This window comes from Coptis chinensis, chromosome 9, assembly GCF_015680905.1.
Source record: "Coptis chinensis isolate HL-2020 chromosome 9, ASM1568090v1, whole genome shotgun sequence".
In the NCBI taxonomy this organism is placed as follows: domain Eukaryota; kingdom Viridiplantae; phylum Streptophyta; class Magnoliopsida; order Ranunculales; family Ranunculaceae; genus Coptis; species Coptis chinensis.
The window spans coordinates 55,453,430-55,467,780 of NC_141464.1; the positions used below are offsets into that span (position 1 = coordinate 55,453,430).

At 35.4% G+C, this 14,351-nt stretch overlaps 1 protein-coding gene and 1 non-coding gene across 2 annotated transcripts; one reads left to right on the forward strand and one right to left on the reverse strand.

Annotated features, from left to right (window-relative positions):
- Positions 1–7,186: 7,186 nt before the first annotated feature.
- Positions 7,187–9,677, reverse strand: LOC147476789 (GDSL esterase/lipase At5g45950-like). The gene is made up of 5 exons (XM_086583386.1): positions 9,265–9,677; positions 9,008–9,138; positions 7,975–8,208; positions 7,650–7,896; positions 7,187–7,566 (listed from the first exon to the last, which is right to left on the reverse strand). Exons 1-5 carry the CDS (start codon positions 9,554–9,556, stop codon positions 7,376–7,378), a joined length of 1,095 nt encoding a protein of 364 aa, XP_086439512.1. The 5' UTR covers positions 9,557–9,677; the 3' UTR covers positions 7,187–7,375.
- A 1,169-nt stretch (positions 9,678–10,846) lies between these two features.
- On the forward strand, positions 10,847–10,919 carry TRNAE-CUC (transfer RNA glutamic acid (anticodon CUC)). Its single transcript has one exon. It is a non-coding gene; the product is annotated as a tRNA-Glu (tRNA).
- Positions 10,920–14,351: the final 3,432 nt, after the last annotated feature.

Below are 14,351 nucleotides of genomic sequence, written 5' to 3' on the forward strand. Positions count from 1 at the left end.
ATTAGATATATATGAGCAGGAACAAAAGATTTTGTAAAAGAAAATCATATCAAAGTACTACAGAAAAACAAAAAATTACCCTTCTCTCCCAAACATCGCGAGCGACATGCACCACATAGTTATACAACAACTCTGACTCATACGGGCCACCCCCATACACACCTCTTTTAAACTCCAAATTATCATTGGATTTTCTTACGAAATCCAATACCGAAGGTGCTTCTTCCACTGGTGGTACGTCTTCTACCACATATTCTTCCACATCATCATCCTGCTCATCCTCTTCACTCTCCTCTTCCACTATACTCTTCCCTTTGTCCATATTTACATCTAAACCTACATTGTTATCACTATCTACACTATCTTCACTCGATGAATCAACTTCAGGAACCTCAGGAACCTCTTTTTCCAAATGGTCCCATCTATGCGTTGATGCCGTTAAGCCCTCTGCCCTTTGTCTCTTTCTTCCAACTGCGTCACTACTAGAGGAACTGCCACTAAACAATTTCTTCACACCCTTGAATGTAGTTTTCGCTATATTTTTCACATTCTTTGATCGAGGACCCATCGCTACAAAGAAAAATAAAACAAGTATTAGTAACTATAATAAGAGTTGAACAAAAAGAACGCCATATAGTCAAATAGCTACTTAAATTCCAAAGCCAAAACCAAGTGCAGATCGAGTCCCAGACACAAAAATGACAATATCGTAGCTGTTTCAAGGATTCACCGTCCAAACACCCCCATAAAATAGTAATGATTAAACAAACTTAACTCCAACTTCATAAATATCAAAGAAAACAGTTCCAATTTCCAAGGCACAAGGAGTAACAATTATAGAAGTTCTAGGTTAAATTTCTTCTCCCCATTCGGTGAACACATAAGCTATGCAAATCAGAATGGGAATAATAATAAATGTTATTATGAAAGTTCTTTAATCCAAAATTATTAGGGTCTACATAGTAATTTCCAAAAAACATAAAAGCTTTTAAACAAAAATCTTGTGTGGAACCCTGTTTTTATCAGTTTTTACATTACTTGTCAATAAGTACCGTTTCAGGTAACTCAAAAATGGCATTCAAATGAATACTAACATATTTTATCTAAATGAGCTATATATTCTAGTATTCTACAGACAATAGAAGAAATATTTACTTAAAGACCCCAAATATAAAAGGCAGATCCTTAAAATGTTATACATTCACATTAGGGCATTAATATCGAAGATCATCCTATCCAAAAGATTAGAACACCTTACGCCTAACATTATGAACAACTCGATGATTATGCCAAACTTAAATATGATGACACAATTAATCTCTCAATGACATCCATATCAAATTTTTCGACATTTGTCCATGTGGAAAACGTAGACCACATATATTCCCTATCATCTTATGAGTAACTAACGACTGAAACATTTCCAAAAGTTGAGGACATAGCTCATATTCTAATAAAAATCACATGTGCCTAGAATCCCTCCCTGCAAAAGCTATTTCTTGGATTGGAATATCACCATTATCTAGCAGCACTTCCAAGCACCTCTCACAATCCATTTTTAAAGGTGAAACTGGTATCTATATGGAATGAGATTATTTCTATTCCGGATTAATATGCCAGGTGGTTTACTAGTACTACTATACTAGAGCCATAATTAAAGAGAAGTATAAAATCGAGAAGGATAACATATGAGAAGGATGTTGTAAAAACCCAGGTCTGTAAACCATCGAGAGTAAAAAAAAATATATATATATATATATATATATATATATATATATATATATATATATATATATATATATATATATATATATATATATATATCCGTGATTTTTAATTTCAGTAGTTGTATGTGAAAACAAATCAGTCTTATATTCCCTTTCCTTTCCCATTTCTTTATGATTAACTTTCAAGACAAATTATAAAAAAAAAAAACGAGAGCGTGAATTCAAGTCGAAATAAATTTTAGAATTGTTGTTGATACATAGTTTAAATCATGTGAGAAAAATGATTTTTGGTTTTCTAGCGACAATGAAACAAATAATTCCAACGAAGAGGAGGATGAAATGATTGATGATGAAGTGAATGGAGATGAAGTAGTGATTCAGAATCAAACAACAGACTACTTAAGTAATAGGTATTGCAGACAAATACAGAAAACTAACAGAAGCCAAAAAAATAGGCTACTTTGAGAAAGGGGTATTGGAACAAAAACAGGAAAGGGAATTTCAAAATAAGATCTAATAGTCTAGTTTCAATACACAACTTGATCCATAATCAGATAAAATGCAATATTTTTACCTTGCTAAGCTAACTTATTAGTGTGGGTAAGTCCTCAAGCACATAGAAATGAAAAAACAAAACAAGAACGATTACTAAAAAGCAACCCGGATACACATCACTCCAAACTAAAGAAAAAAAGAGGTAAAGTCATTGAAAATGAAGAGTGAAGAGCTAAATTCTTCTCCAAAATAGGTTGATAAAACTACAATTGGGATTTTTGGATAAGCATAACTAGGAATGAAATATACTGAGAATAACCCACATACATAAACTGCTGAAATGATTTTTCTTACTAATCCTATTTACACATAGCAAGTTATCTATATGTTAGTTGCAAGCTCACGAGGCTTATGGCCTTGAGAATCATTGATTTATTTGTCGCACACCTCACCTCATTACCTTCTCATTTAAAAGATAGTTAAGCATCTTTTTGAATATCAAATTTTGCATTGTTAAAGGATATTTGTCTTCTAAATTAATTCATGTGGCCTCTCATTATGGGTATGTAGTCCGACCTCATTTTTGCCTTCGTTTTGTTATTCACAAAACCACATATTCATTAAACAAAACTTCAATATAGCACAAGATATCTGAGTTCCTTTGTAAAAGAACAACTCATATAATACAAGATATTCACACCAAATGCCTTAGGTGAAACACAAAAGAATCAATAGCCTTGCATTCCCCTTGAACATCACACTCGAACCACTTTCTTGAGAAAAAAATAGATGCTGTCAAATAATGTGGAATCAAAATCTCTGAAAGCTGGATAAAACACACATAACTTATTAACAAATGAACGAATAAAAAACAAAAGTATATCATAACTCACATAAAAAAAACAAAACTTACAGCAGCAAGAACTAATGCAGCAAAAGCAGAATTTTAAAAGTGGGCTTTGGAAAACTAGAGGTCCAACTCAAGAAACAATCAGAAAGAATTCTAATGACTAATGAGGTTGCAGGATTACATGGTTTGGGAAGCTTCACAAAAACATTTCTAGCAAAATCAATAGTAAAGAATGAGACTTGGCAAAGTGTAAGAAGTGAGTGTATTGTGTTCAGTTTGAAAGCTTTTTGTATACTTCATGTCCTGGTAACTTTGAAAGGAATCTTACTATGAGTTTTTCTTTTTAATAATTACACCTCCATTCCCTACCCTTAATTCTCCCTTCCATGCTGAATGGGGGATTTGATCACACACACCTTGGGGCCTATGTGGGTATGATTATATTCTTATCAAGAACACAAAGAAAGTGACTGCCACTTATTGATGGAAGAGATGATATCAAGAAAAGGAAGGTATGATTGGAGAGCATAAATTCAGTTGAATTAGTAATGGCTGCCTACATACTCGCACAACAGAATCAAACTCACGATGTAGTTCAGATGGTCACTAGTGTCTTCTTTTATAGACCACTATTAGGGTTTTCCCATTACTTGTGTGGCAACCATATAAGACTTTTTTCAAGCTACCCTTTCGCCCCAAGTTGTAGCTAATGGGTAAACAAGCTTCTTACTATTTTGTCATTTTAGGAAATAACCACTTAACTACATATATCGGAGTTCATTTGAGGATATTTGGAGAACAAACCTAGCAACTTAACTAATTAAACTTCTCTAATTCAGTGAGTTTGATATAATGTAGAAAAATTATAGCCGCAAAGAATATAAGTCTTTTTGTACCTATTACTGAATGTTCTTCTTCTTTTCTAAGACTAACTCTAATGGTGGTACAAATTCTCAAATTGTCGAACCCAAGCTCCAATTACACCATTCCTATTAATTGTCAATGCTATCTTTGTTCTAATCATTATAGTTGATGCTATATACAAAGCCCAAGTGGGTGTTTGGGGAATAGCTGAATATAGTACACCAACACAATGGTATGAATTCATGCACCACCCACTCGAGGCGTATGAATTGAATCATACACTACTTCAAGGGCTTACTGGACATAAACTTCAAACCCGTTCAAGCGGGGATTATGCGTGGCAGAGTATATGAGAAGCTTATGGTCATACGCCACTCAATTTAACGTGACAAAAAACTATTACAATCAGTATGCAACTCAATCATTTGGAACCAACAGTAAAGACTTGTGTGCCTCAAATCGAACCAATCAAACTCCAAAACCATAACCCAATTTGATATCAGATCAAACACTAATAACTTAATTTGGATACCGATACCAACCTCACAACCACATAACATTCAGAGATACCAAACCAAATCAAATTCGATACCGATACACCAACCATCAAAATAACAAACTAGCAACCCAGTAGATTAATTCTCAATGTATTATAGAAACATACATTGATTGTCTCAGTATTCAGAAAGAAATATCCAATTATATGTTTTTACATTACATCATAATGCAAGAAAACAAAAAGGATAAATTAACTTACTTGAAGCTGATTGAAGGCGAGAGAAGTTGAAGAGCTTGAGAACCAAATGTCACAACAACTCACAATGCTTTGTTGTTGTGAGAAAATGCTACGTTGTTGGATTGAAGGATGATTGTGAGAAAATGTGAGAAGGGTTTTGTTTTGGGTTTTGGGTGAGAAATCGCGAGAGATGACCCGGCTAGAGAAGGTTTTCCTAGTTTAGCGATTTTAGGTGGGGTGTACGTCTTGGGCTTTTGTTGGGCGATTTTTAGGCTTGGAGGCTGCCTAATCCAATTTTAGTGGCCAATCTGTAGAGGACCCTTTGTTTATCTTCAATTACGCCAACAACAAGATATCATTTTCTTCTTCTAGTGCAATTCCATTTGCCAATTCACAAGTTGATTGTAAGAGAGTATGTTGTAAAAATTATTAAACAAACCTGGATTCATTAGAAAATTGAAATTGCTTAAAGTAAAAAGTGGAGTAGGAGGAAAACCCAAGTGAACAATCAATTAAATCATCGAAATCGCATGTACCAACTAGCAAAGTTAGTAAAACTTTTCGGTGATGATATTAAAGGTATGGGGCAAACCCCGCCAGCAAAAGAGTTATTGATCTAATTTAAAACATGCTTGCCAATAAAAAAAAATCATCGAAATCTCAAGTTCCTAACCTAATGAGGAAAGAAAATTGGATTCAGTTATTAATTTTGAAACTTATTGAGTCTTCAATCTTCATCTTCTCTAGTTCATCAAGACTCATTGATTTGATTAGAAAGAAATGAAGACCAACTTTTGGATTGGTGCAAATGGAATAGGTTTTACGAGAGAGAATATGGGGAGTGCAAAAAAGTGAATTTGAGAAAACCAAAACTAAATTAAGATTTTGGGTGTCTAAATCCCCCTCCCCCCACCCATTTCACCTAATACCAAAATTACTCCTAAAAAGAAAGCGTTATTAAATTTTGTCTTTTTCCAATTTACACTTGAAATTTAAGGGTAATTTTGGTATAAAATGGAATACTAACGAAACTGGGATGGAAGTCAGACGGGGGAGGGAGGGGAGGTAAATCATGATATTTACAAGGGGTTTTTAGGTTTTGGTCCTCCTAATAATAGCATAATTAGGCTTTGGTCAAAAAATGATCGTTTATTAGGTTTTGGTCCTCCTGACCGTGAGTTAACCGGGTTGACTAACCATGGGCCCTAGTCAATCTCTTATGATTTTCCTATTACCCACAATACCCTTCCACATAAATTAGTTTTTGGTCATTATGAAAATATCTTCTTTTAGGTTTTGGTCCTTCTAAAACTTCAACAAAGCCTAAGGGCTTTTGGCATCAACTCTGCGGATAAATGATAGTTGAACCTACTGGAAGATATGTCTAGCTCGACATCCATCAACGGATCAAAATAAGGTTTTAGAAAAGAATCTCTTGAACACTTCTCCAAGTAAGGACTGCTGCTGTAGGGATCACTCCTTGCAACTCCCACACTGGGATATTTAATAGTCAGACTTGTTTTAGATCCAAAGTGCGAGAGCATGATGTTGGCCTTGGCAGTAGCGTCAGATCTTGTGCCATATTGCCACTTGGCAGTAGCTTCAAATCATACTTGAGTGCAGTAGTCATCTTCAATGAGCTTCTCTTCCGATTCCCATTGAGCATTTTCCTTGGCATCATATCGACCTATGAGCTGTGTTGGGTTTCTAGTTTTATTTCCATGACATTATCCTTTTGGCATCCATTGAAATGAAAATCATCATCATTCTCCTTTTGTTTGTCTTCTAGGGAGCCTTGACCTATCAGAAGTATACTCTCCCCATTCTTTTCTTTCGAAATGTTGGAACTATCTTCCTTATGCTTAGGACTACATCCTGACCCAGTAGTTTTGGCATCAACTTTTACTGCAGAAGGACCAAAACTTTAACAAAGATATTTTCAGAATGACCAAAAACTAATTTATGTTTACTCATGACTCACGTGTAAGGCATGTGGAGGGGTATTGTGGATAATAGGAAAATCATAAGAGATTGACTAGGGCCCATGGTTAGTCAACCCGGTAAACTCACGGTAAGTAGGACCAAAACCTAATAAACAATTATTTTTAGACCAAAGCCTAATTATACTATTATTAGGAGGACCAAAACCTAAAAACTTTTATTTAAAAATGTGGTGGTTTTATTACAAACAGTTGACAAATGTGGGAAGTTTAAACAAATTAACCCTAAGTTTTTTAGTCACGAAGTGACGTGTGGTACCACTATGCTACCCCCAAGGATTGGGCCTTCTATTTACTGAGGCACATAGTACATTACATACATCCAAAGTGCAAATAGAATTCTATGCTGCTAAGAAATAAGAACATTGGTTAACTGAAATTAAAACTCTGAATGCACTTATGCTTTTTTCAGAAAATTTAACCAAATCAAGTGGCAGTTTAAAACTGCTGATATTCACTGCATGTAATTAGTGCACACCCTCATGTGTGACATAACTTGAGCCACTAATGTAATCCTTTTGAAGAAGATATTTATTACTGTAGCACATGACAATGTGACATCCCTGGTGTGGGCCTTGTGCTTGAATGCGAGAGGTACGAGACCAAATTATCCAAACATAATTTACAATGAAACAAAGGGTTTGTTACTAAATTCTCTTCCCCAGCCTAATTCATAATAACTAAGATAAACAGGGTACAACAATCAAGTCAGTAGGTTGCGACTGATCATCCTACAAACATCATCAGACACAATCTTGTACATTGCCTCCGTTGGATGAACAGCATCCCAGAACATGTATTTTGATGGATGCTTACAGGGGATTTGTCCTCTGCATGTCGCACCAAATTCAATCGTTCCTGATCCGCAGCATCCCTTGGACGTCATTGTAAATCCTGCAAAATAAAGTGGAATTAAACTCCATGACTAGTAAAAAATTCCAACTAGATTGTATACATTGAAGATAAACGATTCTTACCATAGTCCAAAGGGGAATTCATTGCTCTTTCGAATAGTATATATATGTCTTCATAGCCAATTTTCATCCCTAATGACCTTCTTAACATTGCCAGCTTCTTTGTAATCTTTAGATTCATCAGGAATGCTGCTTTGTTATAGCTATCAACACATTTCGTAGCGCCAGATAGTGTCTTAACAACAGGCATGCAACCTAACGGTGGGAGTCCAACAACAACCAATTTTGTTGCTCCCAGCCTATGCATTTCCTGGCATGGTACAAATTAACAATTAAATAAAAATGTCACAAATAAGGAAAAGCCGAAAAAGAGGTCGAGGAGAATTACTTTGATGTCTTCAGCCATGCAAGTTGTCAAGTAATCTGCGTACTGTTTGACCGTGAATTGCTTGGAGCGAGTAGGTTCCAAGAAGTAGTTTTGTAAGAAGTCATTTGTGCCCATGCTCAATATGAATATCGCATTTTTAACAGTATTTTCTGCTTTCTTTGCTCCAACGAACTCTCTCAACTGAACCTTGTAATGCCTGAAATACTCTAGTTGCTTGGAAACAGGTAATACGTTCTGACACATCAGGTGAAAAAAGTAGGGAGTTTTAGTGCGTAGCAGTCACATACTCACATAGCTCACATATGTAAGCTACCCTTGTCATTTTAGCTAAGCATATCGTTGGTATACATCAAAGGATTGAAATAATCTAAGCTCTTAGTTGTTAAACTCTGATTCTCCGGCAACAACAACTTGACGTTTGTTATTAGGACGGAGGTTCGTCTCCTAATAAAATTGCAAAAAAGTGAATATAAAATCTAACTCCACATTTTTCAAGAAGCAATTGAAGTATATTATTTTGTCATTGTTGATTTCATTTACTTATATGTTAGACTATTACAAACAGCCTTGTAGAACTCCATTGATACAATAAAAACGTTATAGCAGTTGAATCTGGTCCCATAGTTGAAAGTTCAAAATAAATAAAGAGTTACTCGATCTGCATATATGCATCGATCACTTGGCGATTTAATTACTAGTCTATATATCAAAGAGAACCAAGAATCACTAACTTTTATGTATGGTACGTGGCAATGCTTGGCTAGGAGAGTATACGAATGCTTGGTTAATAGATACTCCTAACTGTTGCACCAACATGGCAACATTTTTGTTAGTTATAGTGACTAGAAATTTAATTCGATTTTCACATTCCAATATTCAAGTTAGGACAAAAAAGTGAAAAACAATATGTGCTTTGAAAAAGAATATGTTGAAAATGCCATGTATTTGCTTAGTTTTAAGACTAACATGACACTGAAGGCATGTTGATGCCATTGATTATACAGTTCAATACTAGAGGCTGAAGATCACATACCGTGAGTTCAGCAGTGAGGTTATCGTAGCCTGAAGCAGAGGATGCAAAACTAACTCCAGTTAATAGATCTTCCTTCCCTAAATTCGGGTCAAGAAAAGCAGGGATCATTGACTTGATGCCCAATGCTTCCGCTGTTACACAAAAAAGCACCTTACTCAAACATCAGTTTTCTCAATAATGTGATTTGATAATGCCGGAATGGTGTGATTTAAATCAGAGTGAACTTATGGAAAATAGGGTAAGGGCATGAGTGATACCAGTCATATCAGTTGGAAGTCTTCCATTCGTGAACCTTCCAGTAGATTGTCTATTAAACAAGTTGTTCCCATAAGGCGGAAAATTGGCCCTAAACGTGGTATTGAGATAATTGTTGTTGCCGGGATCAACACTAGAATCTCCGAAGACTAAGATGCAGGAAAAATTTCTTCGCGCAACTACTTGGCCTGCAGGTTTATGAATGTGAGCTTGCGCGCACATTGGTCCATTTGTTACTAAAAATCCGATCACCATTGTCACCACCACTACCTTCATCATTCTGAGTATACTCATTGTAGTTGTTGGAAAAATAAGAAACTGGTTTAGTCTGAGAAGCAACTGAATTTCCAGTTGCCCAGTTTATAGAGACCTCATGAAAATGTGGAAGTACATAAAATCTGAACTATGAATGCATAGTAATCAATACTTTCGCCTACCTGTACCGAATCTTATTATGGCCTCTAAATTCTAAGTATCGGATCTTCTATCACCATTTATGACTTAAAGGTGGTTGATTCCAAGTTGAATCACTGGTATAGAGAATGCAACATAAAATTGATGAGAACAGTGTATACCAAGTGGCACTGTGGCAGTATTTAACCATAGATCTAGTACTTCGACTTTAATGTGCTTAGCTGGATATATAACGGTTTTTATTTACACATCTACCGCAATCTGCCTAATTATTAAATGTAAACCAGGTAAAAGAAAAGGAACTAATTAATTAAACTTGACAGTTCCCTCGATTGATTGGAAATTACTTTAAAAGAGGCTATTCAAACGAGCTTCTAACTACGTCTGGTATAGTCAGCTCACTGTCTTCATTCATGTAAGGTACTGAGTTTGTTGGTCATACCATAACGACACTATAACAGTGGCTCTCCTTCACTGAAGTTGGAAGAGTACCTTCACAGCTTCACCTAATTAAGTTGCTTCAAATTTACAATATTCACATGAAGCTTCGTGCTGCTTCAATTTCAATAATTCCCTAACTTAACCATTGAACTTAACCATGAACCAATTAAACTCCTCGTATTAAATTGAGCTATATATTTTTTTTCGATGCAAATTAAATTGAGCTATATGCATCCCTTGTTCCCTACTTACCGAGTCGTTCGGGCACATTAATTTTTGGGACATCGTTAACGTGACAAACAACTGATTTCCTGCAGCATAGGCAATCTTTTCCCTTCAATGGAAATACATGCAATGTGACATTATCCTTTTACGGGTATAATGAACATAACATTATGATCAGTTCCACAAGAAGCAAATGTCACCTTATCTGGTGGAAGGTGAGGTATTCACGTGTGATTATGGATCTTAAGTTCTTAACTTCATGAGCATGTAGAAAACTAAATAATTTTTTGACAACCACAAGTGCAATAGTTTTCATTAGGTTTGCCCTGATTGGCGAATTGGCTGTGCCATATAAAACAAACCTAGGCCCAACATTGATTCATCTTCTGTTCATCATATATGTCCACTGGTACAAAATTGAAAGAGAATCGGCATTTCCCTCACTGGCACGTATTCTGTTTGCAGTTATATAAATAAAAGTAATGGTCAACACTGAATCAAATATCCGTTGTAGTCTAGTTGGTTAGGATACTCGGCTCTCACCCGAGAGACCCGGGTTCAAGTCCCGGCAACGGAAACTATTAACTTTTGGTCGATTTCCTTTATTAGTCAAAAAATATTTTTTGAAAAAATAAATACGTTTAGTCTCTATTTAAAAAAAAAATAGTTTTTCATCCAGAAAACATTTTTTTTGTTTCATAAACTAGTTTTATGATAATTAGGTAAAACTTGTTTTTAAAGTTAAAAAACTATTTTTCTTTAAGGGAAACACTTTGGGCGCTCAAGGCAAATGAATTGCCAGGATGTTTTGGACGTTAGTACTTTATTATATGATATGCCAAAATATAATGCGAAATCTGATTTGATAAAATAGCTTTTAAGAAAAATCACAACCAAATATGTTTATTCAAAAACTGTTTTTAAATTAAATATTTTTTCATAAAAATGCTTTTTAAGAAAAAATAATTTTTAAAAAAATGAGACCCAAACACCCACTTAGCATTTTCATTTGCATTTATTTATTTTTAAGTGGAAATTTGATTGATAACGAGTTTTACAAATAATTAAGGCAAACGTCCTTTCTGAATGAGAAATCCTATCATCCTAAATACAAATTCGTTAGAGCTATCATTACGTTATTGTTTATAACTTTATGCAATATCTTAAAGAGCTTAACATATTGTTGTGCCAAGAAACTGAAAGTGTCAAAACTGAACAAAATAAACAATACTGGTTTGCCCAACAAGCTTCCTCATGCGTCTCTGTCTTCCCTGTTGTTAATGTTGTCGTCACCGTTGTTCATCTGTGTAACTTCTTTGTTCCCTTGGAAGCTATAACACGTGCTTGTACTAGCATTCTTTATTCATCATTAAATTTCACTGTGTTAATCACTTAATCTTCATGCTGATCTAAATAGAAGGAAACATTTTAGCTATTTGAAGAGCTACCTAAAGATTGACACTCCTATTAAGTAATTGATAGTAAAGGATTAAGTATTAATACTTTGATTAAAATCGTATATAAAATCACGTTAAAGTAGTGTTAAACACGTAAACTCTTTCGGTTCTCTCGCCTTCTAACACACCTCTATAACTAATTAAAATTCTTCATCACCCCACAGGGGCGGCTCAAGACAATCAGGGGCCCTAGGCAAAGTTCAAATGCCAATGGATGCGAAGGATTTTTTTGGTCAGAGAACGCCAAATGCCAATGGATGCGAGGAATTTTTTTGGTCAGAGAACGCGAGAGAAACGTTGGAGAAGGCGAGGGAAACAAATGGTTATCTAACGTTATTTCATAGATTCCAATGTACGTTATCTAACCCTTAAATAAGGGAAAGAAAAACGATTGTAGGCTGAAAAAAAAGCATTGGGCTGAATTATATTGGGGCCCCTTGGGCTGCGGGGCCCTAAGCAGCTGCCTATTTTGCTAGGGGGTTGAGCCGGCCCTGTCACCCCATAACAAATAATCAAATATAACGCCAACAATTTAATCTTACCTCTATCATTATTTTGTCTTTTATGGGTTTTCCCTATAATCCCTCTTCTTTTATATATTTGTTTTATTTGGTGTAGAACTATTCTGTCTTCTCTCTTTCTATTTGCAATTCTAAGTCAAATAAATCTATTAAAGTTTCAAGTGTGTGCGAAAACTATTAAAAAAAAACAAAAACAAAAAAACTGGGATCAAATGAAATAACGTAAACAAATCATTAATAAGATGATGTGAAAAAAAAAAAAAAAAACAATTTTTATTGATATATATATATTAATCATAGAAATTCCCCTATTCGAACTTTGCTTGGGCCCCGATTATCTTGAGCCGTCCCTGTTGTAGGGGGGATTTTCCGTCACTAAACAGATGACATGTGTATGAGAAATAACCTAAAACTATAGATGTCCAGAATGAGATGAGGACCATCGGATCGGTTCTGTGAGTAAGTAATCTTGTGCGTAGCACGAGTGTTTAGTGGACATGTGTCAGGCACATGACTGACCGCCTTCCAACATAACAGTTACCCAGTCGTTAGGAGGCCGATATAGGCAGTTCTTGAAACAGTAAGGCCCCGAAGATGGCAATCTTTGAAGATAAGGAAGGAATCGTGAAGACATATCTTAGGAGTTACCTTTTAGATATAATCTTTCCATACACGATGAGACATTATGATCAGCAAGAAAACTTACCTTTCACAAAGATATGGTCTAGATTCAGACTTCCATAAAGAGGGAATTCCTAATAGGAAGATAAAGTCCAAAGATGGAAGGGAACTCACCAGTGGTGAAAACAACCGTAATCCTAGGACTCTCAAAGCTTTTCCTATATAAACCATAGGGATTTCGCTCTTAGGAACTACGCAAGATAGGGTTTGATTCTCCATAATAAACAAGGAGATACGTAGGCAGCCGTCAGACGGTTCAACCCTGAAATCACAATCATCTCATCCCATCTCATTCACTCAAAAGTTCCAAGATCACAAGGCACAGAGGTAGATAAGGGAAAACTCAAAAAATCCCCTACATCTAGTGGCGCCGTCTGTGGGGACGAAAACAGGTAAATATACGTTTCAGATAATTGATTCACACTACAACAAAAGGGGTTTGTTGTAACGCACTCTTTCGCCATGCCTAAAATTTGTTGCAGTAAGTCATCTTTTACAACACCGTGTGGCGTTGCTAAATGTCATCCGTCTTAATAGAATTTTCATTTTGGGAAATACCTAGAGCGACGCCTTGAGCGTTGCAAAAGTGTTTGCTTAAATTTACGAAAAATAAGAAAAATAATTAAATTGATAATGTTTATTGTTGGCAACGAGTGTGGTGTTGCTATAGATTAAATATCTATTGCAACCCCCTTGCCGTCACTGGTAATTCCAGGATAGACTATGTGTATGCGCTTGTTACGACGATTTCGATGTTGCCAATGGGCTCTGGTTTGGGTGGATATATTCTTTTTGGCTGCAAATATTATTCGCGCTCCAGTTTTCATGTTCTCGCTCCAAGTCATAACAAAATTAGAAATACCATAAAAAAAAAACATATTAAAACCCTAGATTGTCGTCTCTCTCTCCATCTAAACCGAAACTTCTTTCCTCCATCTCCAAAACTCATCCTTTTTCTCTCCACATCTTCAAAGCTTATCTCTCCTCCACCCCTCAACATCCATTTGTTTACGGCTTTTCTTGAGGAGAGAAGAATTGAAAAGTCATTGAAGCTATAACAAAATCAAAAGCTTCGTTTTTTGTTCCCCTGCCCTAGTTGAAATTTTTTTTTTTTGTTTTGTTTTTTTCTTGTCTTGATTGATTGTTTTAGCTTTAAAGTGGAATTTTTGGTGTTCTTTTGCAGTGATTTGTGGAGCGGGTAGAACGCTTTCGAATTGGGGTTCTCTACGATTGGGTAAGATATATTGCTTTGCTTTTGATTTTGGGTATTTTGTTTTTGTTTTTGATTTGTGATATAAAGAACAAATCTTTATATTTCAATTTGAAGGAATTTTGGCGTGTATTCTATTC